Genomic DNA, 24,637 nt, shown 5'->3' with positions numbered 1-24,637 from the left:
GATAATGAGTGTAAATGCCCAGTCCTGCGCTTGACATGGCGGGGAGGAGGGGGCTCAGTAAATCTTAGCAACTGTTTTCCATGTTGGGATTTGAATTCTACAGTGTCCATTTTTTTGACTTGAGAGCAAATGCACTCTGCTTTCAGTAAATGCACATTAAGGAGGGAGCAAACCAGTGTTTGCTGAGTATTGTTTGCATCCCAAACACTGTCTGGGTGCTTTATATCTGTGCTCACTTAGCAAGCTTTATAGCCCTGAGAGGTACACATAGGTATTATAATTAAAATATTTTACTATATTTCATTGAATTACATGTCAGTTGTAAGATGAGCCATTACTATATGCACCACTGAGAAAGAAATAAAAACACTGCCAATTATAGTTGTAAGATACATCCCTATTTCAGAGATGTTAAAATGTGAAAAAATATACATCATAGAATTAATCAAGTATGGCAGTTGAGCTTGATGTATACAGGTTGAAGGAGAAAAGTCTAGGAAACAGATTCTTGGGGTCTCTCCCTCCCCAACACATATACACATACACAGTTATTATTATCATTATTATTGCCTTCAAGGATGAGATTGTTTAACACAGAAAATTTATTTAAACATGAACAGAGCACCCATGATGTACTGAGCCCTATACCAGGCACTGAGATACTAAATGGAAAACAAAACAAAGCAAAACACAAAAACAGAGAATCATCCCTCAAGGTGCTGACAGTTTTATAGGAGAGATAGATAATGTGAGCCAAACTTTAGAATACTTTCTGTGAAACTGCTATGTAGAGGGATTGAAATGGGCTTTTATTTTTCCTGAGACACAGCATTTCAACATTCAGACAAGGCAGAGTCTCTTAGTTGATGACATTATCCACCCTTTTAATCCATACCCTAACTGGCTTTCTCAAAAAGTGCATTGGGAGGAAATCAGAATCAATACTGTGAAAAGAAGTTTATTTTCTCTATCAATTACTAGTGCTGGAGGATATATTTTAATTTTATTAAAGCCAAAATACATACCTGGATAAAGCTTAATAGCTTCCAGTTTTGTCCACTTTCTCTACCCTGTTTGTGAGACTGTCCCTTGATCTGTTATATGTTATAACCCAAGTGTCGGTAGTGGTCATGATGCTGATGAGAAATTGCATCATGGTCATAGGTTTTATCATACACCCGTTAATTTCAGTGTTTTAATTGCTTATTTCTCACCATTTCCTTGGGATAGACAAATATTGCTCCTGATTCCTTTAAAAAAGTTGTCAAAGAGGACACTTTGATTTATCCACAGTTGGACTGAGTCAGGCGACAGGCTAGAATGACCAACAATTAAAATGACTTATCACCAAAAAAAGTATTAGAAAAAAAACACGGGAAATTTTCTGCTTTTATAGTCAAAGTAGTAGGTGAGGATCTCCTGGGTATGATATAAAACACAGAAGCCATATGAGAAAGATTCAACTACTCAACAATAATATACAAACCAGAAAACACCACCTGCAAATCAAAAGACAAAAACTGGGAAAATTGTTTGCAACATAGGGTTAATTTTCTTAAAAAAATAAAGGCTTTTGCAAATTAAGAGAAAAATGGGCAATCTTGTGGACAAAACAGTTCACAGGAGAGGACATACTGAAGACTTTTAAACATATGGAGATTTTTAACCTTTCAGACTGGCAAAGAGGAAAAGATATAACATTCTTATGTCCCGAGGGAACAGGGAAACTGGACAGACATGGTCTTGAATCCTGGTAGTATCTAACCTTGGGCAAGTTACATAAACCTCCTGGAGCCTCAATTTCTTCACCTGCAAAATGCAGCTAATACAGCTACGTTAGCAGCAAATAGATTACAAATATTTAATGCTGAATTATCTAGTTAAAGTCTTTTTTTATTTACTGGATCTGAGTAACAAGTGGCCAACTCATATGCAATAGCAATTAATCTCAACTGGATTTAGCAAATGGGCTTTTTAAAACTTATTAATCCAGCAGCTCCTGTGGAGGGCAATCTGGCCATAGCTACCTAAGTATGTGCCGGTTGACCCATGTTTTCACTTTTGGGAATATATCCTGCACATATTCACATGCATTCAGAGTGATACAAGTGAACAGTATTCATTGTAGTGTCATTTGTGATAGCAAAAGAGTGGAAGCCACATGCATGCCCCTCACTGGAGAACTAACTGGTTATGTAAGTTATGAAACATCCAGACAGTAGAACAGCAGGAAATTGTCAAAAAGAGTGAGTTCTTTATGTGCTAATCTCAAGAATTCTTTTTAAGTGAAAAAAAGCAAGGTGAAGAACAGTGTGCATATATTAAAAATTTTGTTTTAAAAAATTTTAAAGGGGTATGTTGGAGAATCTATGTACCTGTTTATAGGCATACATATAGATTCTCTCTGGAAGAGTATGCAGGGAATTGGTAACAGCAGTTACCACCAGGGAGGGGAACTGAGTAGCTGAGACTTGGAAGTCGGGGGTACCTTTGGAGTTGTGTACCATGTGTATTGTAGTTCCAATGCTATGAGTCAAATTAATGGATTTATTTAAGAATAGTAATTTAACCAAATTTGTCAATTTCCAATAACCTGAGTCACAAAAATGAACCTGAGCCTTCTTACCTCAAGGCCTTGAGTTTCCTAAGAAATTACTTTCTATCCTCCACAGTGTCTTAATGCAAGCTTTCAAAAGATTAATGCAACTTCTTTTCTTGATTAGAATTGTCAAAAGGCTTTTTTTGTGGGAAAGACTTCCTAAGAGATCTCACTAAGTAACATTTAAAGAAACCCAAGTAATTTCCAACGGAGCATGGTCTCCTAATGTTCCGATGGTGCTGAGCTCTTATGAGGGGGTTCCCGCTCTGAACCAGCAGAGCCCACTTACTCACTACCCTTGCTTCCTTTTTCAAGAAAGCTAGTCAGTGAGTCAGCTCAGGACTGCAACAGCATTATCGTTAATGTCAGCAGCCTGGACAGCTTGCAGACACACAAGCCAGCAAGCAGTTGGGCGGGGCATGTCCTCCCCTCTCCCTCCGGAGCCAGCTGGTTCTTACCAGCTTCAGCAGCTTTGTACAGCACTACTTGTTGTGGCTTCCGGCGGGTTTTCTCCTATGCACCCAGGAAAGGAACACTTCTCTTGCTTAAGACAAGGGTTGGTCACCAACACCTTGATTCAAGTGTGGGTGGATTTATAGCCTTTGGGGTTCAATTTTGAAATTAACTCTTAGAAATGATCAGAATTCACAGATGACACATACCCCCCAAATTATAGCTAACTATCTTGATTTGGGTTTGGAGTATTTAAGGGGGAAATATGATATGGCTCGCTAACCTGGGCTAACTTTAAATGTTGTCTTAAGTAAGGTTGCAGTTGAAACAAAACCTTCATTATCCTGTGCTTGAACATATCTAGGGTGTATGGGGGGTGTCTTTTAAAATAATTCTCCAATGGTTTTGGCATTTTTTCAGCCAGGTTAAGCCTGAGATTCTCCTGACAGTGGGTGAATTCTTTCTGTAGGCTCTGCACTGGTTCGCTCAGCTGTGCTACTCTGTGGACTGGCTTAGGGGTTCCCAGGAAAAGCTGAGCAGAGTGTCTGGGTGTTGTGCTCCTTTCCTGCTTCTGTCCCATGACCTCCAGTGACACCAGGGAAATCTAGACAGCAGAAGGCCCTCAATGTCCTCTTGACAACCGACGATTCAGATTTAAGCTTTAGCGCCATTCCCTACTTGTGAAATAGAAGCACCTTCTTGCATTCATCTCCTTGGTCTGGGCTGGGCAGAAGGAGAAGAAAGAAGGAAAGAAAACAGGAGTCTTTGGCTAAACAATCAGAAGCCTAAGGAAAGTTTGGGAGTTTTTGTCTTAAGGTTATTTGGCTCTTAGCCCTTCTTTTTAATTTTTTTTCTGTAACTTTTTAGAGTAAGACTTGTAAAACAAAGAAAAGTTGAAACATCTAGATTCAATAATTGTTTACATTTTGACATATTTGCTTTATCTATGTATGTGTGTATATTTCCAGTCTATATTCCTCTTTCTCAAATTTTCCCCAAATTTCTTATAACTGATAATAACTTCTTTCAAAGATTTAGGAGTCAGCATTTTCTTGTTTCTTGTTATTTTTTTCTTTTTGTTTGCAAAAAGTTTTGCTGAGTAAATGTGAGTTATTCTTGCCAAGTCCCCTTGCTCTGGGTTGGGTTTAACAAAAATTCACACTCAGAAGAATAATTTAAAAGTCATTGTCTCCTATCATCTGGGACTTTAATAAAAACCCGTTTTTCTCTTTTTTTGTGGAGGTTATGTATTTGTTTTTTTTTTTTTTTTTTTTTAAAGAAAGAAATTGTCATATATAGCTATTTTTCAGTCTCTGAACTTAGGAATTAAATAGAGTCAGATAAATTTTTTCTGATCAGGCTGTTAACCCTCATTATCTGAACCCTCATTTATATCTGAAATCCTGGAATCATGTAGATTTGGATAACAAAGCATTCCTTTTTATCTGAATTCCTGTTCTAAACACAGAAACCAAATAGATTCAGATATCAAGAAATACTTCTATGGCAAGGAGGAAAGCACTTTTTTTTTTTTTTTTACAGAGCCCAATTTTACATGCCCAGATAGACCTATAGAAGCCCATGAAGTCTAATTTGATCTTGATTACGTGGCAGCTGGGAAAGTGGGGGAAACAAGCTTGAGATAATATCATACTCCTTAAATAGTTGTAATTTTACATTTATTTGTGACTATAATTCTTTTGAGATAAACCTTTGGTGGAAATTGAGTTTGTTTGTTTTTTTAGCTGGTCACAAGTTGGGCTGTTGGATCTGAAATATTTTGAAATAGAAAACAATGTTATAGGCTACAGTTGAAGAGTCTGGTATTTACAGAATCTCTCTTATTTATCTCAGGGCTGTCATCCAGCCAAAGAGTAAGTCTGCCATTGAGTTACATGTTTTTGCAGATTCTGCCTCTGGCCCCTTCTCCTCGGCCAGAGGGCCAGGGCAATTCCTTGTGGTCATGTGGCTGCTTGTAGTTAGTTTACAGGACTTGTCAATTTTTCTAAATATTGTGGGATCCAGACAGGGAAATGGCATGGCTGAGCAAAGGGGATAACTTTGAAACTAGACGGACCTGGTCTTGAAATCCTGGCTCTGTGACCTTGGACAAGTTACTTAAACCTCCTAGATCCTCAATTGCTTTATCTGTAAAATGTGGCTAATACAACTACCTCAGCAGCAAACAGATTATTTTATGCTGAATCATCTAGCACAGTACAATATCGGTAATGGCTTAGTTTTTAAAGTCTTTTTTTGTTTACAGGATCTGAGTAACAAGCTGGTCAACTCATATGCAATCACAGTTAATCTCAATTGGATTTAGCAAATGGGCTTTTTAAAACCATTATTAAAGTGATAGAGATTTTCACAAATGTAACATAGAACTCTTCCTTCTTTCAAGTGCGGGATGATGTCTAAGAGGGAAAGTTAAATTGAAAAAGTGACTTTCTTCTGGAGACTATCAGGCATATCTAGTTATATCAGGGGGAAAATGGCCTGGTGGTATCCAGCTGGGTAATGCCAGGAGCCAAGGGGTTAAGTTGAACCATTTTAGCAGGCTGGCATGGAGCATCCAGGCTGGGTAATTAATGCCTCATTTCAGAGGGTTACTGATGCATCAAAGTTGTTAATTAGTTTTATGAAAACAGATTGTGCAACCACAGGGAGATTGTAATTGGGTAGTAATTGAAAATAAGTCATTGGTAAACTTTAGTTGAATGAACCAGTTGAGGGTAACTTGGAAGGAGAAAGGGAATGGAGGTGGGGTTGGAGGTGAGGAGAATGAAATAGGGTTAGTTTGGCAAGCAATAAATAAGACATAAATTGAATGGAAGGAACTGAGAGATAACCTAGTCTAACCTCTTTAGTGTGGAAATGGGGAAGACCTGAGGGAAGTGGTTTTTCTAGACCACACAGCTAGTTAGTGATATGCCTCCTTTCTTCTTTTGCAAGAATTTTCCAGGATTTTCATGACTTTGATTTTTAGGAGTTTACTATGGGGAACACGAACTGCATGCTGAAAAGATGGCTATTGAGGCTGGAATTCTCAGCTCATTCCTGCTTGCAGAATATACTCAGGGATGCTGCCAGATCATAGAGGAGGAGAAAAGAAGACGTCTCAAAATCTTGTTTGATTTGTATGCCACCCTGGCCATGACTAAGGCTTGGAAGGATTTTCCTTTGCCATTCATGTCTCTGCCATCCCAGTGACTAGGGAAATATTATAGTCTTCCACAGTGTTTTATCTCAGGAAAGGCCAGTCAACAGGGAAGTGAGTTTTCAGTTTGGTATTAGAAGTGGAGAACTATTTTTGAGCTTCAGTTTCCAGTTATGATTTGGTTGAGCAAATTTAGAGTTTTAGAATTCTAGTTGGGGTGGGAATATAGGGTTGTCAAGGACACAGCTGAAAATGGGGAAAGGAGAAGATGACAACCATGGCTGCTTCCAGAACAACCCAAATACAAGTTAGATCAGTGTTCTCGTAAACACTGCTACACACCCCGGTAGCCTAGAGCTGTTCAAGCTCTCAAATTTCAAGTAATACTCTGTTTACCTAATCCATTTGAATGGTTCCTTGTACTCAGTGGTGGTGGTGCTCGGGACAGGTCAGCAACAGAGCTGCAGGTGTGACTCACCTTGTTGAGTAAGGTGAACCGTTTATCTCCCTTCCCTTATCACCTCGGACTAATAAGTATCTAGAAGGAATAAGTGTACTTGAATGGAAACTAATCAGGAGGACATTTTAAGTTCATTTGACCAAAAGAAATTGCATGCTCTTGAAGTTCGCACAATAAAACCGTTCTGGTTTTGGCTGCTTGGGGAGCTGTCCTTTCATTATCTCTGCCCCCTACTGTTTTGGTCTGTCACTGTCCCTACCTCATTTCTCAAGTGAGTCTTCCAAGTTAGCATGATTACCTCATGAGCAAAAAGAACTGTAGTTTTCAAATTTCTCCGAAGGGGCTTCGGATATCTTATGGGTACATTTCCTTTATTGTCCCAAGTTTTTCCAGGGGCCTTTAAGTCTTAATGTCTGCCTCACTGCAATAAGTTGGGGAGTATATGAATGCTTTTGTTTCATGAACATTTAACAAAAGTACAGAGAGAAGCTCAGGCACACAGATGATCTTCTAACTGTCCCATTTCTTGGCTGCCAATGTAAACAAGAGCTGCTGCAGCCACCGCATTTTCAAGTTAGCAGAAGGAAAATATACTTATCAGTGGTGACTGCTTTTAAAAATAACATTTATTGTTTTTCTAACTATAAAAGTTAATATGTCCTCATAGAGAATTTGGAAAGCTCAAAGAAACTTAAGGAATAGGTTAAATTACTCTATTTCATGACTATTTTGTAAGTTTATGCTCAAAGCTTTTTTGAGAAGATCTCTTCTATGGAAATCTGACTTTTTTTGTTTAGAGTATTGATCTTCTCTTTTAGTATCTAAGTCTTATTATAGTTGTTCTTCATTTGCTATAAATTTAGAATACTGAATCAACCTTCGAGAATTAATAAAACAAAGAATTAATTTATTCCACGTATCCTAATGACTCAAGTTTCTGATTAGAGGTATTAAAGGTAATGCAATGCCTAATAGAGTTGCAGTGTTGCAAACCAGCCTTGATGGATATTGTAAATATTAAGGTAAAGGGAAAAAAAAAATTTCTATGAGCAATTTTTTTTCTTATGGGGAAAATGCAAATAACTTTAGACAAATTTGGAATGCAACTGGCTTGCTATTGCACAAAGTGAGATATACATATACTTAGTAGCTGAGTAGATTTTCTAGAAAGATGATTGTCAGATGGTTTCTGGCTTTAGCTGTGCTTGTTAGCTCCATTGTGGCAATGCTAATACCATTCACAGGGGCATTTTTATATTCACCTGACTCATTGTTCATTACAGGAGAGCATCAGTTCAGCATTCTGTTTTTTTAAATTATGTGGGATATCATGTGCTTAATTTCCACTTATGGGACCTTTTGGCAAAATTGGGGGGAAATTAAATATTTAAAGTTTTAAATGAGTTTAGGAAATAGGTGGGTGGACTTCTTAGTCTGTTGTCGTGTGATTTGTGGGTGGGAATTTCTTTTTTAAGCAAGAACAGTGTACTATATTGACTGACCATGTCTTCCAGTGTAATGTCCCTGAGAACCAGAATGTAGACAAGTGCTCTTTGTCTAATTCAGTGAATAAAAAAAGCATGTTGGCATGAATGGCCATGTGCATTTTCAGGGAGGAGGGCCACATGCCAGGACCTATTGAATTAAAATTTTAAAAGCATATACATAAAATTTATCTGCAGATCAGAAGGGCACCACAGGCAATGCATGTTATCCAACTCTGAAGCTTGCACTGCAAGCAGAAGCAGGGTGTGGGTGGTGGTTCAGAGGAAAAATGCTGCTGGAACATTAGACATGTGCAGTAATCAGTGGTTTTCACAATCTGCAATCAGTTGCAAGAATTTCTCAGGCCTTAAAAGTTGTAGAAGCAGCAGTTGTGTTTGCTTTGTGCCTTATATAACTATTCAGTGTAATACTTTGAAATGAGTCAAGGTCTTGGTTGAAGATCCTGAAAATGTTTCACTTGAAGTATGTGAGTGAGTGTTGAGAGTTCTAAAGAGTGGAAGGTGCTCGTTATTCTCTGAACCCTGCCCTGTGTTGTCTGGCCACCTGGCTCCCACATTTTCATATACGCCAGAAGAGCCAATAAAAAGTGAAAGTCAGGAGACTAGGAGATGCCACAAGTGCCTGCCAGAATTCTAAGGTATTTTCTCAAATGAAAGGGCCAAAGTAAAGATGTCAGGCAGACCTGAGTTGAGCACTGACTTTCTTCAAGTAGTGCCCTAAGTGCTCTTTCTGGGCCTCAGTCATTTCACCTGTAAAATGGGGTCATATCACCTATCACTTTCCTCCATCTCTACTGCACATCCCTGGTACAAGCCATAATCGTCCCTCATGTGACCACTGTATGAGCATCCGAACCAGCCTTCCTACTTTGACTCTTTACACACCTGCCAGAGTGGTGGTGAAGCTCATGAGCTCCATCTGAAACCGTCTGGTTTGCTTGCTTGTTATTGTCCCCCTGACCCCACTCCAGAATGCCATCCTCACCGTCTCTGTTACATCCTTAGAGCTGATAACACTGGCTGCTGCTGGGCGGTCCTTATTATCTCCTCCCAGCCGCTTTTACTTCTAGTGTTCTTCTGTTTTTTTAGCAGTTTTTCCTGAGCTAATTTGCAGTGAAAGCCAGGTAACCTGGGTCTGGATTTAGTTCTGCCTCTTCCCTGTTGGCCCTTTATTAAGAAAGACACTTAACTTCACAGGCCTCAGTTTTCTTACCTGTGAAGGGAGGGCGCATCAGTCTGCTAGGCCTGCCATAGCGAAGTACCACAGACTGGGTGGCTTTAACAACAGAAATTTATTTCCTTACAGTTCTGGCACCTAGAAGTCTGAGATGAGGCTGTCATCAGCATTGGTGTCTTCCGAGGCGTCTCTCCTTGGCTTCTAGATGGCTGCCTTCTCACTGTGTCTCCACATTGTCTTCTCCCTGTGCGTGTCTGTGTCCTGAGCTCCTCTTTTTATTAAGGACACCTGTCATATTGGAACCCTAATCTCATTTTACCTTATTTAAAGGTCCGATTTCTAAATTTCATCACACTCTGAGGTGTACTGAGGGTGAGGGCTTCAACATGAATTTTGCAGGGACACAATTCAGCCCGTAACAGAAGGGAATATAGTAGATTATATTTCAGACTCCTTCCAGCTCTACACAATTATATTTTAAGAGGGGGATCCTTCTCCTCACACCCATGTCTAATTCCACTCCTGTGAGGTAACAGCTTGATATATGTGCTTCCTCATTTTTAATACTCATACATCTGCTCATGTATGCTTTTTGGGAGGTCAGCTGGCCGGTATCCGAACCCTTGGCCTTAACACTGCACTGTAACCAACTGAGCTAACCAGCCTGCCCCCATCCTCACGTATATTTTTGAAGGGTTTAAAAGTGTGTGTGTGTGTGTGTGTGTGTGTGTGTGTGTGTATCTGGCAATGATATAAGTTATGAACAATTGAAATAGAATTTATGTGTAACATACTAAATGGAACAAAAAATAGCATCTGAGGAGGAGTTTTAATTTTATTGGCTTTTTTTTTCTATATAATATTTAAAGTGCAGTATATAAGAAAAATAATTTTTCACCTCTTACAGCTGGAAACTGACAAACTGGCTCTCCCAATGAGCCCCAGCCCACTTAGCCCAAGCCCCATCCCCAGCCCCAACACGAAACTTGAGAGTTCCACTCTCCTGACGGTGGAGCCTTCCCCCCTGGATAAAAACAAGGGCTTCTTTGTGGACGAGTCCGAACCCCTTCTTCGCTGTGACTCAACATCCAGCGGCTCCTCTGCGCTGAGCAGGACTGGCTCCTTTATTACCAAAGGTAAGACATCCACAGATGGGTACCCCAAAAGAGCCCCTGGGACTTCTCCCTTGTTAGTTCCACATCCAGTTGTAGTTGAGCCATTTGAATAACCTGCCTGGTAAGACCTGTCCTAAACTCCAAGATGAGGCTGGCCTGAGAGAAACATCATTGGCCAGTGAGGACACACCTAAAAAATCTTACAGCTCCAATTGCCTGGCCAAGTAGTATAGGTCACCTTCTAGCTGCATGATGCTATCAAATATGTGTGTTCTGGGGAAGGTCTGATAAAATGTAGTCTGGCAGGTTTTTTGAAAATTATTTACCAGGCTTGCTGAATCTGAGGATTTAAAGTATAACCTATCTTGAGAGTCAGAAGTACATGTTTCAGTGACTTGAATTGATCCTGAAATTCATTTTGTTAAGCTAAATTAACACTAACAATGTTTTAAACATTATGAATCGATACTTTTGGTAAATAATTTGCCACTTTTAATTTTTAATAGCAGAGTAGGGACTTAGTATGCACATTATATTGATGACAGATTTTTGTTAGAAATTTCCTCGTTTGGGTAATTCTAGTGTATTTTAGTGAAAGGGTTATATTTTATGTTACATCTTATATATCTATAAAATATGTTATATTTTACACATTTATATTTTATATAGTTCAAATATTTGTTAATCTATTTTATAATTTTATATAAAGGATTTATATTTTAATTTATATTTCACATTACATATTATATTTTAGAGAAAGCATTTTATAATAGTAATAAAAGTTACAGTTCCTCATCCCAATGTAACATATGACCCAAGAAACAGTATTTTCATATTTATGAGGTCTTACTCTCCCAGCAGTTTAGTTTTAAAATATTGCAGTATAATCAGAAAGTCAGATAAGCAGACTACATTGGCTTGGACGGTTTAATTATTTGGAAAAGGGTTGGACTGATATATATCTTTGTTTAGTAGGTACACGTTACAGATGGGGAGAGTAGTATTTTGCTTGTTTGTTTAGCTTCTTCAAGTATTTCAACATTCTTCTTCTGAACTTTAGAATAATTTAGAAGTCATATAAGTCTAGGCAAATATTACATTAACGACACATCAATGACCCATTCAAGCAGGTTTTTGTCTGATCCCTATTAGGCAAATCTGGGTTGCTCTTATGTGCAGTGCAAGTAAAAACTCTCTTGTTGAACATGTGCCAGAAGGTCACTCACTCTGGCAGAAGGTGGCGAACAGGCTGGGAAGAGGGTAGATGTCACTCTCTAGAACCTCTCCCCCACCACCCCCATGCACCTATATGGTCCCTTTACAGCTGTCCCCTTCCCTTCCGTTTCCTCCCTGCAGAAAAGAAGGACACAGTGTTGCGGCAAGTACGCCTGGACCCCTGTGACTTGCAGCCTATCTTTGATGACATGCTCCACATTCTGAATCCTGAGGAGCTGCGAGTGATTGAAGAGATTCCCCAGGCTGAGGACAAACTGGACCGGCTATTTGAGATTATTGGGGTCAAGAGCCAGGAAGCTAGCCAGACCCTCCTGGACTCTGTTTATAGCCATCTTCCTGACCTGTTGTAGAACATAGGGGTATTGCATTCTGAAAGTTACTCAATTACTCAATTTAGTGGCAGGGTGGCTTTTTGTTTTGTTTTGTTTCTGATTTTTGTTTTTTGGGGTGTGTGTGTGTTTAACAGAGTATATGGCCAGTGTTTGAGTTCTTTCTTCTTTTTCTTTTTTTTTCTTTTAACTCTCCTGGGAAGTTAGTTTATAAGCCTTTCCAAGGTGTAACTGTATCAAAATATGCACCACTAAAGTTTCTTAAGTTCCGTATTTTCTCTGTTTTGCCTTCTTATGTATTTTCAAAATTGTTCTGTGCACTTTAAAGTCATTTAACTTACCATAAATGCAGTGTGACTTTACCTACACACTGATTGTGAGGCTCTTAACTTCTTAAAAGTGTAATGGCATCCTGTGAATCCTATAAACAGTCTTCATGTCTCTCAACATCCACACCTACTTTTTAAAAAAAGATTATTGTTACTATTTTTATTATTGTTTGTCCTTTACAGATTTTCTTAAAGATTAAGGAAATTTAAGACTCCACTGAGTTACTGTAATGAAATTAGACTTTCAGTTATCTTTTTAATATGTCTTCTTGTACAATTCATATTCATGGCTGAAACTTGACCACACTGTTGCTGATTGTATGGTCTTCACCTGGACACCGTGTAGAATGCTCGATTACTTGTGCTCTTCTTATGCTAATATTCTCTGGGCTGGAGAAATAAAATCCTCAAGCCATCAGGACTTGCTATTTAAGTGGCCTGACCACCAGGCCACCAAAGAACTTGAACTTCATCTTTTAGGGATTGAGTTGTTCTAGAACACATTGCTGCACTTTGGAAAGTAGAAATTGAGTGCCAGTGGCACCTTTTCCATAGAGAATCTGCCCAGCTTTGCTTTAAAAGGTGTCCTGTTTTTTATACACACATAGTCAATAGGTCCAGGCTGCCTGCAAGACCTTGGTCTTGGTGGGTTTCCTTTGCCATTCAATCACTTTAACTAACAATGGCTGCAGGTGTAAGAACTCTTGTCTGATAATATTTGCAACTATATGCCCATTTATAAACATACCCTCTAATGCTCAGTTGCCAGACTCTAATGCAAAGGTGGTGTGGACTCCCTTTGTGTGGGCAGGGCTTGTGGGTAACGGACCCATATCAGAAAAATGCCTTCAAGTGTACTAATTTATTAATAAATACTAGGTGTTTGTTACTTGAGTTGTTTTGAGTGTATTTAATCTTAACTTTCTTGCCTTGTACATGTGCTCAAGTTATAACCCTTTGATTATTCCCTTGGAAAAGTATGTGTACTTTATTCTAAAAACCTCAGCCTCTCTAATCTGTAAATCATGTTTGTATCTGTAAAGATCCCTTGAGGTTCATAGAGAAGGATTCTAGTGAAAATAACAAAGCATTTCCTAGTCTTTGGGGTTTAAACCTAAGGCTCATATTTTTGGGATTGTCCCTAATTTTAAGAAATGAGGATTTGGAGGTAGAGAGGTAGAGTGGAGAGGTGCATGGAATGAGTAGGGCTTCAGCTATGTTCTTCTTCATTTCCATCTACCAAATTTACCACTCACAGGAGGGTCTATCCAAGCTCACAGGCTTCTGTATGAAACCTCATTGCTGCTGAACTTCAGTGGGCTTTCTTGTCAGTGAGGTGGGGTGGGGTCTTTTGTTGGCAGGGTATAGCATATCATACATCATATCATATCTTTCATTGTGTGTCCCCCTTAGCTTGGAGCCCTAGTTCTTCAGAATCCCAGTGACTTTAAATGCATAATTTAAGTTTCTCTTTTAGTGAGAAATTGAAAGTGATGCCTTGTCTGAACATTTTGACACTCAGGTCAGCGACATTAAAAGGTTTTCTAGTTTCATCCACTTCCATGTGGTTGGCTTCTAGAGAACCATCCTGGTATTTTGTTCTCACACCAGGTTTCTGCTCCTTTTGTCCATAAAAGACTGGAATTCCATCACCAAAGAAAGCAAACTAGATGGATGGTAGTGGAGGAGACAGACTTCTTTCCCAAAGGATTTCAGGACTGCCACTTATTTTATGTGGGGGTGGAAAACATAATGAAAGAATGAATCAGTGTCATGGTTAAGTTTGTAATTATCTGTAACTTGGGGATGTGTTTATTAATAACTCACACACAGCTTTTTACTTTACAAAGTGCTTTTTATATTATCTTATTAAATGCACACAACTATCCTATAAGATAGGTACTATTATTGTGCCCATTTTATAGATTTAAGAAAATAGACATAAAGGCTAGGGAACTTGATTAAGGCCCTATAGCAAAGCTGTAGATATCAAACTTGAATCTGGGGCTTCTGACTGAATCCAAGACTGTTTGCTCTATTCAGGATCAGCAACCAGAAATCCTTTTGATGTTGGAGGTAGGGTCTGGGGGTGCCAATAGTCAGCCTCAACCCACCCAGTCCTCTTACCAGGTCTTGACTCCGCCACAAGAAAGAATTCAAAGGTAGAGTCACAGTAGACAGTGAGAACAAGTTTAATATAACAGATAAGAAATACAGTTTCCATGGAGAGAGTGTAGCATAGCTCCAGAGACTAAGTAGGGCCCACACCAAGTTTAACACAAAAAGAAGTTCAGTACAGACATCAAGTCTAACACAAAAGCAAGAAAAGCATAAAGTTCAGTACAAAGTGCAGGCTGGCTCAAGCAAATGAGCAGCAGCTTGCTGATAGTAAGTTTGATACAAAGTAAAGTATATACACCTCAGCCAGCAAAATGTGGATTGTTTCCAGGAAAGCCAGCAACAGTCCCTCCTTCTGCTGGGGTTCAGCTTTTATAGTTTCTCTATCTAAAGAATATTCAATTAAGGGGGTGGTTCCCAGTTATGAAACATTTAATCTTGCAAATGCTTAGTCAGCCCCTTCCTGGAGCATGTTCATTGGTCAGATCCTATCACATGTACCAGGCATAATCAAGAATATTCTGTGCTCTCTACTGAGCATGCCCAGCCACTGGATTTGCATAAGCCAGCCCCTTGTGGTCTCATTTCCCCCTTTTTGGTGCTGAGAATAGGTCTAACTGGCAACAGTAACTTTCCTCCAGGGAACAGCCCAGAGGGGGGGGCCTGAGACCTCGGGGAGTGGCTGGAAACCCAGAGGCATGTCCTGAAACCCAAGCCCATGGAAACTGAGCACCTCCTGTATCACTTTTTTGGCTGAAGCAGTGGGCAGAGATCACAGTGATGAAATTTTGGGGGGTTGTAAGTAAAGCCCTACAGGCAAGTTCAATAAATACTTGTGAACATGTACAGATGGGGTGACATCTGTTGATGACCTATGGGAAAGAAACATAGGAGTTGTGGTTAAACAGAAACTTGATATTGAACTAACATGACACATAGCTTTTCTAAAAAAAATGAAAACTCCAGCTGCACTATTAAAAAATACAAAGTTCTGATCAGACCCAATGATAGTGTCATTTGTATACTGTGTTGCTCACTTTGCAGCTTTTCTTTGGTTTGGGCTGCCTTACTTTGAAGAGTATGGATGAACTGCAAGGTTTCCAGTATTGGGGTGGGGCATTGGGGGGGTGACAAGAGAGTAGGAAACAGAATCAGGAGCAACTGTTAGGAAATCTAAGCCTGACAATGAACATCATGCAGGCAGGAGAAAGACTAGCTTCTGTTATTTGAAGGGCTAAGGAAGAGACAATTTATTTTTCTTCAGAGAGTAATACAGTTTCCTCTAGCCTGGTTAGCCTAAATGCAATTATATTGGGCTGCTTTTCAAAGGAGAGAGTGATTCCTACTCTGGGAAAAAGTTGGAAATGCGTCAGTAGTTCTCAAACTTTCATGTAAATAAGAATCACCTGGGAATGAGCAGTCTTAAAAAGGCAGATTCTCATAGAGTCCAATTTAGGAGGTTTCAATGAGCTTCCCACACAATTTTGGGGGCCACACTTAGAAAAAGGAGTTCAGATCTTTGCCACTGTGAACTGAGGACCAGCAGTATCCACCACACCTGGAAAGTCTTAGAAATGCATAATCTGAGGCTACTTTGCTGTGCAAACTGTAATATGCAAATGAAACACCTGGAGATCTTGTAAAATGCAGATTGTTTCAATTGTTCTGGGTTGAGAGGTTGCATTTCTAACAAGCTCCTGGGTGATGTGGGTGCTATTGCTCTTCAGATCACACTGGGTAGCCAGAGAAGATGCCTCAGTTTCATAGGAAGAGCAGTGCTAATTGGAAAGATTGCACCAGTTCCACATGAGAGAAGTAAACCAACTCTGATGATCTGAAGAGATCTCCAGAACCAGGCAATCCTGGTTAACATCTACAGAGTGCTTCTCAATCCTGGCTACACATTGGAATTAGAAAGGAAACAGAGAAATCCAATACCCAGGCCATACTGCAGACTAGTGATGTCAGAATCTCAGGGCATGGGACACAGACAGCAGCATTTTCTAAAACTCCCCAGGGAAACAAAAGCAAAAAAGAAAAAATAAAAATAAATAAGAAAGAAAGAAACAAAAAGAAACAACAACAAAACTCCCCAGGAGATCCCAATGTGCAGTCAGATTGGAGAACCACTTATTCAGGGACTTCGGAAGAGAGTGTTTCTCAAGCCTCACCCAAGATTTGATGAATAAATCCTCCAGGGAGTTAACCTAGGGATCTGTAATTTAAAAGTGATTTTGCCATATCCGATCCTGCTCAGCGCTGCAGACTTGCTTTAGGACCCATAACCCTGCTGTAAGATTTTGTGTGACTAAGAATCGACACATTACCAAGCACTGATGGGGTGACACCTCAAAGCCTACTTGCATTGATGAGCCCACCTTCAAATAATTGATTCTTCAAGGTTTTGAACATAATATATAAGGTGTAATTAGTCAAGAATATTTGGGAAGTGATGTTATTCTGATTGATGTTAGTATACATATATTTGATAGAAGGTTTGTCAATTTTCAAAGAGACGCAGTAAGACATAATGAGTTGTAAAACTGCACTTGACCATATCATAGTCTTGGACTTTTGTAGCCCCTGGGCCGTTTGGAGCATCAATCTCATTTCATCTATACTGGTCTTTGACTAGGGAGAAGATATATTCTTGTCATGATTTGCTCATTTGAGCCTTATGAGTTTTGTACCATTTGTATGTATTATTGAATTCAAAACCTTATAAATAAAAAATTTTATAGAATATTTCTATGACATCCAGAAAACATGCATCCATGAAGCCCAAGGTAAGTGTTATATGAACCAGACTTAAAAATGCTGGCAATAGCTTTGAGTAGCATTTTAGTAAGATTTGCAAAGGGAGTCAGCTGCTCGCTCCACTCTGCGGGAGAACTGGCAACCTTCCTCTTATTTCCTCCCAACCTCCTCATGAGGATTTTAGATCCTTTTCTTGGGCTTGGCTCCCAAACACACACAAAAGTCACATGAAGTTCAAATGGTAAGAATTCAAACTTAGAAATTAAGAGGGATGGAGCATAGCAGCTATTTTCTGGCCAAAACATCTTTTTATGTTTCTTAGCACAGGAATCCCTCATAACTAACGTCTCCATGAGGAAAAACATGAAGGATTTCTCAAGGTTCTTCCACTAGTTCTTCATCTCTCCAAAGGAGACACTTCCGTTCTGCACTGGCATTGTCTTATTATCACCCGCCTACTGCTTTACCCACAGCAAAATGCCAAACGGAATCTCACGGGAAAGAAGAAGAGGCGGAAAGACAGTTCAGTCCCAAGAGTCCGATGACAATTGTTTCTCATCATTTCCGGAAGCTTAGAACAGCCAATTTTATATCATGTTTTCATTTCTTTTGTTTAAATATAGTGTACCCACCCACAGAAACATCACCATCCATCCATGAAATATTTGAGCACCTACCAGGCACTATGCTAGGAGCTAGAAATGGACAGAAGAATCTTACACAAGATTGTAACTACCAACTAGAAAAGGGCATCTGTCTGTTCACTTTTGTATCCTTGACCTCTAGAACTGTGCCTGGAACATGGTAGGTGCTCAGTCACTGTACGTTGAATAAATGAACGAATGCAAACTCCTGACTTTGAGAAGTTCACGACTTAGTAAGAAAAACAGACATATGAACATAATAATCAAATGTATACAAGTGAAATGATGGTAATATAAAGAGGGTATTAGGAGAGTCAGAAACTAAATATGAATCCAGAGGTAATATTGCTAGATTCCCTAGTGTAAGCCTTCCTTAATAACTTCAGAGAAAATCCTGACAGAAGCAAAGGGCTGACAGTTGTAGTTTCACGCATTTGAAAGCTTTGGGGGAATGAATGAGAAAGAAAACCAAAAGGAAAATACAGGTATATTGCAGACGTTAGTATATAAGCAAGGATTTTTTATAGTTTGTATAATTGGTTGTTCCACCATTTCCCAGGCTAGTTGTTAACTATCACCATGAGACATTAGGTCCAGTCATGTGACTGCTTTGCACATATCACATACTCAGAGAATAGAATATATATGTCCCCTCATGGAGCTCCTCCTGCCATAAAGTATTCAAAGCACGGGACATTATTCACTCTTCGATCCTTACCTGAATCTTATGATTTAAGAACTCTTATTATTTCCATTCTACTGATGAAGAAATTGAGGCAGAGACAGATGGTGACATTCCCAGAGTCACAGGGCTAATCAGGGGTAGAGCCAGGAAGGCTAGCTGTAGAGCTAAGTGAGCCAAGCATGGTGGTAAATACTGGAGACAAAATGGCAAATAGGGTTGATTTGAGTCCTGCCCTCCTACAGCCTCTCTCATCTGGATTCAGTGAAAGTTGAATTTTGGAAGGGGGGCTTTCTCTTTATTAAAACTGTTTTGAATTGGATATAATTTAAGACACAAGCTTCTAAAATAGTACAGTTTATATTTACTCTTCATCTAGCTTGCTCCAAGGATAATATCTTGCATAGCCACAGACATTATCAAAATCAGGGTATTGTCATTAGTACAATATTACTAGCTAAACTACAGACCTTACTCAGTTCCCACTAGTTTTTAAGTGCACTTTTTTTGGTATATATGAAATGTTATCACATGTATTGATTTATGTAACCACCACCATAATCAGAATACAGAACTATTTCATCACCACAAAGAGACTCCCTCCTGCTACCCCTTTATAGTCATCCCTTACCTTCCACCCTAAACCCGGGCAACTGTTCTTCTTCACTATAGTTTTCTCACTTACAGAGCGTTACACACATGGAATCATACTGTATCTAACCTTCTGAGATTGGCTTTTGTTCATTCAGCATAATTCCTTTGAGATCTAACCACACTATTTGTGTACCAATAGTTTGATCTTTTTGACTGCTGAGTGATGCCGTGGCATAAACGTAGCACAGGGGGCTTCGCCGTTCACACAGTGAAGCACATTTGGACTGTTTCTAGTTTTCAGCTATTGTAAATAAAGCTGGTATGGCCATTTGTGTACAGGTTTTTGTGCAGACATAAGTTTTTATTTCTTTAGGGTAACTACTCAGAAGTAGGATTGCTGGGTAGTGTGGTAAGTGTATGTTTAACTAGACTGTAAAACTGTTTCACAGCGGTGGTACTATTGCGTATTCCAGTAGTGATGTTTAAGAGATTCAGTTCCTCTGTGAACATGCTAGTCCTTGTTATTGTCAGTATTTTTATTACAGTTATTCTAGTAGGTGTGCAGTGGTACAAACTTGAATTTATAAAGTTATGAAGATAATGCAACTAAGTAAGAATTTAAAATTGTAAAGTGTTACTTCTTTGATGCTCATTTCTATTTCATTGCTATGGTTTTCTTTTTCTTTTTTTAAAAAAAATTATTTTATTGAGGATAGAACACTTAACATGAGATCTACCCTCTTAAACAATTTTTAAGTGTACAATACAGTATTGTTGACTATAGGTGCTGTATAGCAGCACTATATGTTGTACAGCAGATCTCTAGAATTTATTCATCTCGTTTAACTGAAACTTTATGCCTATTGATTAGTAATTCCCCATTCCCCAGCCCCACAAGTCCCTTGTAAACACCATGCTACTCTTTCCTTCTTTGAATTTGACTATTTTAGATACATCATATATGTGGAATCATGCAGTATTTGTCTTTCTGTGACTGAATTATTTTACTTAGTATAACATCCTCAACATTCATCCATGTTGTCACATGTTTCAATATTTTCTTCTTTTTAAAGGCTAAGTGGTATTCCACTGTGTGTATATACCACATTTTCTTCATCCATTCATCTGTTGATGGACATTTAGGCTGTTTCCATGTCATGGCTATTGTGAATAGTGCTGCAATGAACATGGGAATGCTGACATCTCCTTAAGACTCTGATTTCAATTCTTTTGGATAAAGACCCAGACATTGGATTGCTAGATCATACAGTAGTTTTATTTTTGAGTTTTAAGGAACTTCCATACTGTTTTCCATAGCAACTGCACCACTTTGCATTTCCATCAATAGCGTAAAAGGGTTCCAGTGTCTCCACATCCTCATCAACACTTGTTGTTGTTTTTTTTAATAGTCATCCTGACAGATGTGAAGTGATACTTCACTGTGATTTCAATTTGCATTTTTCTGATGATAAATGACCTTAAGCATCTTGTATACCTGTGAACCATTTGTATGACTTCTTTAGAAAAACATCTGAATAAACTTTTTTTTTCCCTTCTAATTCATCCTATATCTTATCACAAAATCAAGTCCCATCACGACTTGGGAAACATCAGAATCTATTCAAGTCTAGCCTATTTTTTAATTGAGATATTAGGTTTTGCTTTGTTTTTTGGGTTTGTTTGTTTGGTTTTTGTTTTGGCTATTGAATTGTAGGAATTCCTTATATAGTTTGGAAATTAACCCCTTATCAGATAAATGGCTTGCAAATATGTTCTCCCATTCCATAGGTTTCATTTTCACTCTGTTTACTGTTTTCTTTGCATCCAGAAGCTTTTAGTTTGATGTAGTTCTATGTGTCTATATTTGTTTTTGTTGCCTGTGTTTTGGTGTCATATTAATGAAATCATTGCCAAGAACAATGTCAAGGGCTTTTCCCCTATATTTTCTTCTAGGAGTTTTATAGTTTCAGGTCTTATGTTTAAGTCTTCAATTCATTTGAGTTGATTTTTGTGTATAGTTTAAGATAAGGGTCCAGTTTCATTCTTACAATTTTATTCTAATATTTAGGGAAGTCTTGACTACCCTGCTCTAAACATTTAGTTTCTGTAGGGGAAATTTGTTCAGGTGGCTCCAGGTCACTGTCAAAAGATGAAGCTTAGGGCCGGCCCGTGGCTTACTCGAGAGAGTGTGGTGCTGATAACACCAAGGCCCCGGGTTCGGATCCCATATAGGGATGGCCGGTTAGCTCACTGGGTGAGCGTGGTGCTGACAACACGAAGTCAAGGGTTAAGATCCCCTTACTGGTCATCTTTTTAAAAAAAAAAAAAAAAAAAAAAAAGATGAAGCTTAAATCACTCAGCATTTCCCACATGGTGCTCTGGGGAAGTTCTGGTGAGATATTTAAAGTGCTCTACAGAAAAAACTTCTGTCTGCCAATACTCCATCCCCCTCCATCCCTTGAATATTATAATGCTCAATTGTAGCATATTAAAGGACCTGAAAAGTCCTATAATGAAGCAACCTGTTTAGCATTGTTTAACATAGCATTTCCCAAATTCACATGACCATGGAATACATGTTTTAATTAATATATACTTTTAAATTAATTTGTTTTTCTTACAAATGCCTATTGTCTCATGGAATAGTTATTTTCTTCAGAACAGAGTCACTGAGGTATAGCATAACAATGTGACATCCTGGAGAGGACACCGGATTTGGAGTCAGAAGTCCTGTTCCCACAGTGGCCATTGGTTAAGGCTGGGAAGGTCTGAGTACCTTGTGGTCAAATAGAGTAAGGTAACATCCCTGTGGCTAAGGAAGCTCTGAGGGTCCCAAGGAAGTGAGAAGCATGAGACAAACACTGTTACCATGGTCAGTTTAAGCTCCCGGTCCAGAGTCTGGACATAGAAGAAAGAAACTGACACCAAGGAAAAGCAATTAGAAAGTGGTAATGTGGAGCTGGTAACTGAGGAAGGCTTTGGCAGAGCTGGAGATCTCACCTTCATTTTCTTCCTGGGCAGAAACCAAGTCCAGGGTCATAAGGGAGGCTTCAGGCTGGCAGGGGCTGGGGTAGACTGAATTGTAGGATTGTGAGGCTAAAGGTTCACACAGAAGCCCAGCTGGAGGATGCGTGGGGGCAGGTTCCAGAGGGAATGTGTCCCAGGGATCTAGGACATGCAGGTCACAAGGATCATTTCCAAGGTCTCACAGTTTAAAATCCAGAGTTGGCTCAGAGCAGAAGTAGGGTGGGAGATCAGCCAAGGCCCAGAGAGCTGGGGAGCTGGGTGTATCAAGAAGGCTAGTGGGGGCTAGCTGGTTAGCTTAGCTGGTTAGAGTACGTACGGTGTTAGAGAACACCAAAGTCAAGGGTTCGGATCCCCATACTGGCCAGCAGCCTAATGACAAATTAGAAAAAAATTAATTAATAAAAGAAGGCTAATGGCACTTGTTGGGCAACCAGCCCCAGAAAGATTGGGAATAGGAGTAGAAACCCCACCAATGACAGTCTGAGGATAGGAGATTAAACACAGGGATTACAGGCTCTACCAAAAAAACAGCTCCTCCTCCCTAAGACCAGATCTATCCCCAGAGTTGGGGGGCATAATTAGGCTTATATATGAGGTTAAGATTTGAGCCAACAGTAGTCAAGCCAGACAATAGAACCACAGTCTAGAAAACCATGGGCCACAAATGACGAAAACAGGTGAGTGAGCCCCTGACAAAAATGAAGGAACAGATGGGGAGAATGAAATCACATCTGTATGCAGAGGAACTGGCATCGTCCTGGAGTAAGATTCTTGGTGAACCCTGAATATAAATCTGATAAACCGTGAAACTAGATCCCAACATGGCCAAGCACCTACTGCCACCATCCAAACTAGTCGTTGACATCTTCCTGAAGTTTGGTTAATTTTAAGTTTAGAAAAAAATAATTATAAATTTATTAGCTCCGGACATCTGTGACCCAACAACTCGAGTATTAGGTAAATGGAAGGTATATTAGAGGTCATTTAATCACACTTCTCACTGCAGAGCTTGCTAATGCATACTTCACTGCAGTTCAAATTCATGACGCCTGGAACTTAAAAACATCACCCATCCAGCCCTGGAGCTCTGAAACCAGTCAAATGCAACAACTCAAGTGCAAAGTGTAAAATTTTCAACTTCAAAGCAAACATGGGCAGTGATAATAGCCAGAATAGATAATTCAGTGGCAATGATTGTCTAGACAACCCCAATTCAGCAGTCAGTTGGCAACTCTGGATTTTAAGTTCTGCAGATCTGGCTCAAAGTCTCATTTATATAATTAAACAACTTCTGTGCCATAAAATGAACATTTCCAAATATATTTCCATAGGTGTACTGCGGATACGGTCAACCCAATAAAAATCACTACTGCAAAAAAATGATCTGTAATTCCAGCCTCCTATCTCATATTTTTTTGCATTTGTTTTATTGTATAAAGTGAAAAAATATATAAAAACAATGAGGTCTGGACAAGTTTCTGTATTGCAAACATTTTCTGGGAAAACAAATGTTTGCAGACTAAATAAGTGTGTGTGCCATGGTTAATAGTTCTAGCTGACACGTAGGTTCTAGATCAAGTAAAATCTTTGGAGAAGAAACCAGTCTTTGGTTAACTATTGAAGAGATATGCCAGTCTTGGGTGAACATTTTCTCACAGGAGACAATACCAAAGTTGAAAAGTGCTTGTATGAATCCAGGTGCTTGGGGAGTGCATCATAGCTGTGTCTCTTTTCACATCAGGACTCCCCCTCTCTCCCACCCACCCTAATCCAAGCAGCTCTTGCTACTCCAATCTGTATTGTTACCTAAGGCCTGGACTGTGCATAATTCTATATTTTCAAACTTAATTACTCTCCCTCCTCTACCCACTCAAATTTATTAGTCCAGCCATGTGGTACATTTTGCAGTTCCCCAAATAGGCCCCAAATTTCCTTCAACAGATCCTTGCCAGCACTGCTTCCTCTGCCTCCAATGCCCTTCCTCCTCCCTCAACTGCTTCCTACCCTCTCCTTTACTGGCTGTTTCATTCTTACTCATCAGAACTCAGCTGCAGCATCCCCTTCCTTCCTGCCGTCTCTTGGTCCCCACTGGTCCTTGTTTTTATTGTCTACTGTCTGCCAGGAGCTATGCCAGGTAAATATTTATGGGATTAATGAAAGGAAGTTAGGAAGTTATTAGAAAGTTAGGAAATTGGTTAGTGTCTAGCTACTCAACTATGCCAGTTATCAGGCTCTTCTACCTGCTGGTAATCCTGCACCAACTGGGCCAATTGTTGAGCTAGGGCTGGGTCTGGAGCTCACAAACCTCTCAAGCCCATTCACAGACTGGGTCACAAACCCTTCACATGCCAGGCTGGGTCCCCAGACCCCTCACATGCAGGTCTATGAGCTAGGTAACTGGACAAATGTCCTTGGAAGCTGCAGGTTGGAAAGCATGGCTGTGTTGACGGTG

General features: G+C 39.5%; 1 protein-coding gene across 1 annotated transcript in view; it reads left to right on the top strand.

The window, feature by feature from the left end:
• TNFRSF21 (TNF receptor superfamily member 21) overlaps positions 1–13,257 on the top strand; it is a 72,214-nt gene extending 58,957 nt beyond the window's left edge. Inside the window, exons 5-6 of the mRNA XM_063097389.1 lie at positions 10,262–10,490; positions 11,826–13,257. Of these exons, the coding sequence (XP_062953459.1) occupies positions 10,262–10,490; positions 11,826–12,055 (459 nt within the window). The 3' untranslated portion in view covers positions 12,056–13,257. The remainder of the gene's footprint in view (positions 1–10,261; positions 10,491–11,825) is intronic.
• The last annotated feature ends 11,380 nt before the right edge of the window (positions 13,258–24,637 follow it).

The sequence above is a fragment of the Cynocephalus volans genome, chromosome 5 (genome assembly GCF_027409185.1).
Source record: "Cynocephalus volans isolate mCynVol1 chromosome 5, mCynVol1.pri, whole genome shotgun sequence".
In the NCBI taxonomy this organism is placed as follows: Eukaryota; Metazoa; Chordata; class Mammalia; order Dermoptera; family Cynocephalidae; genus Cynocephalus; species Cynocephalus volans.
The sequence above is the reverse complement of the archived record's forward strand: the minus strand, read 5'-3'. Positions and strand labels throughout refer to the sequence as shown.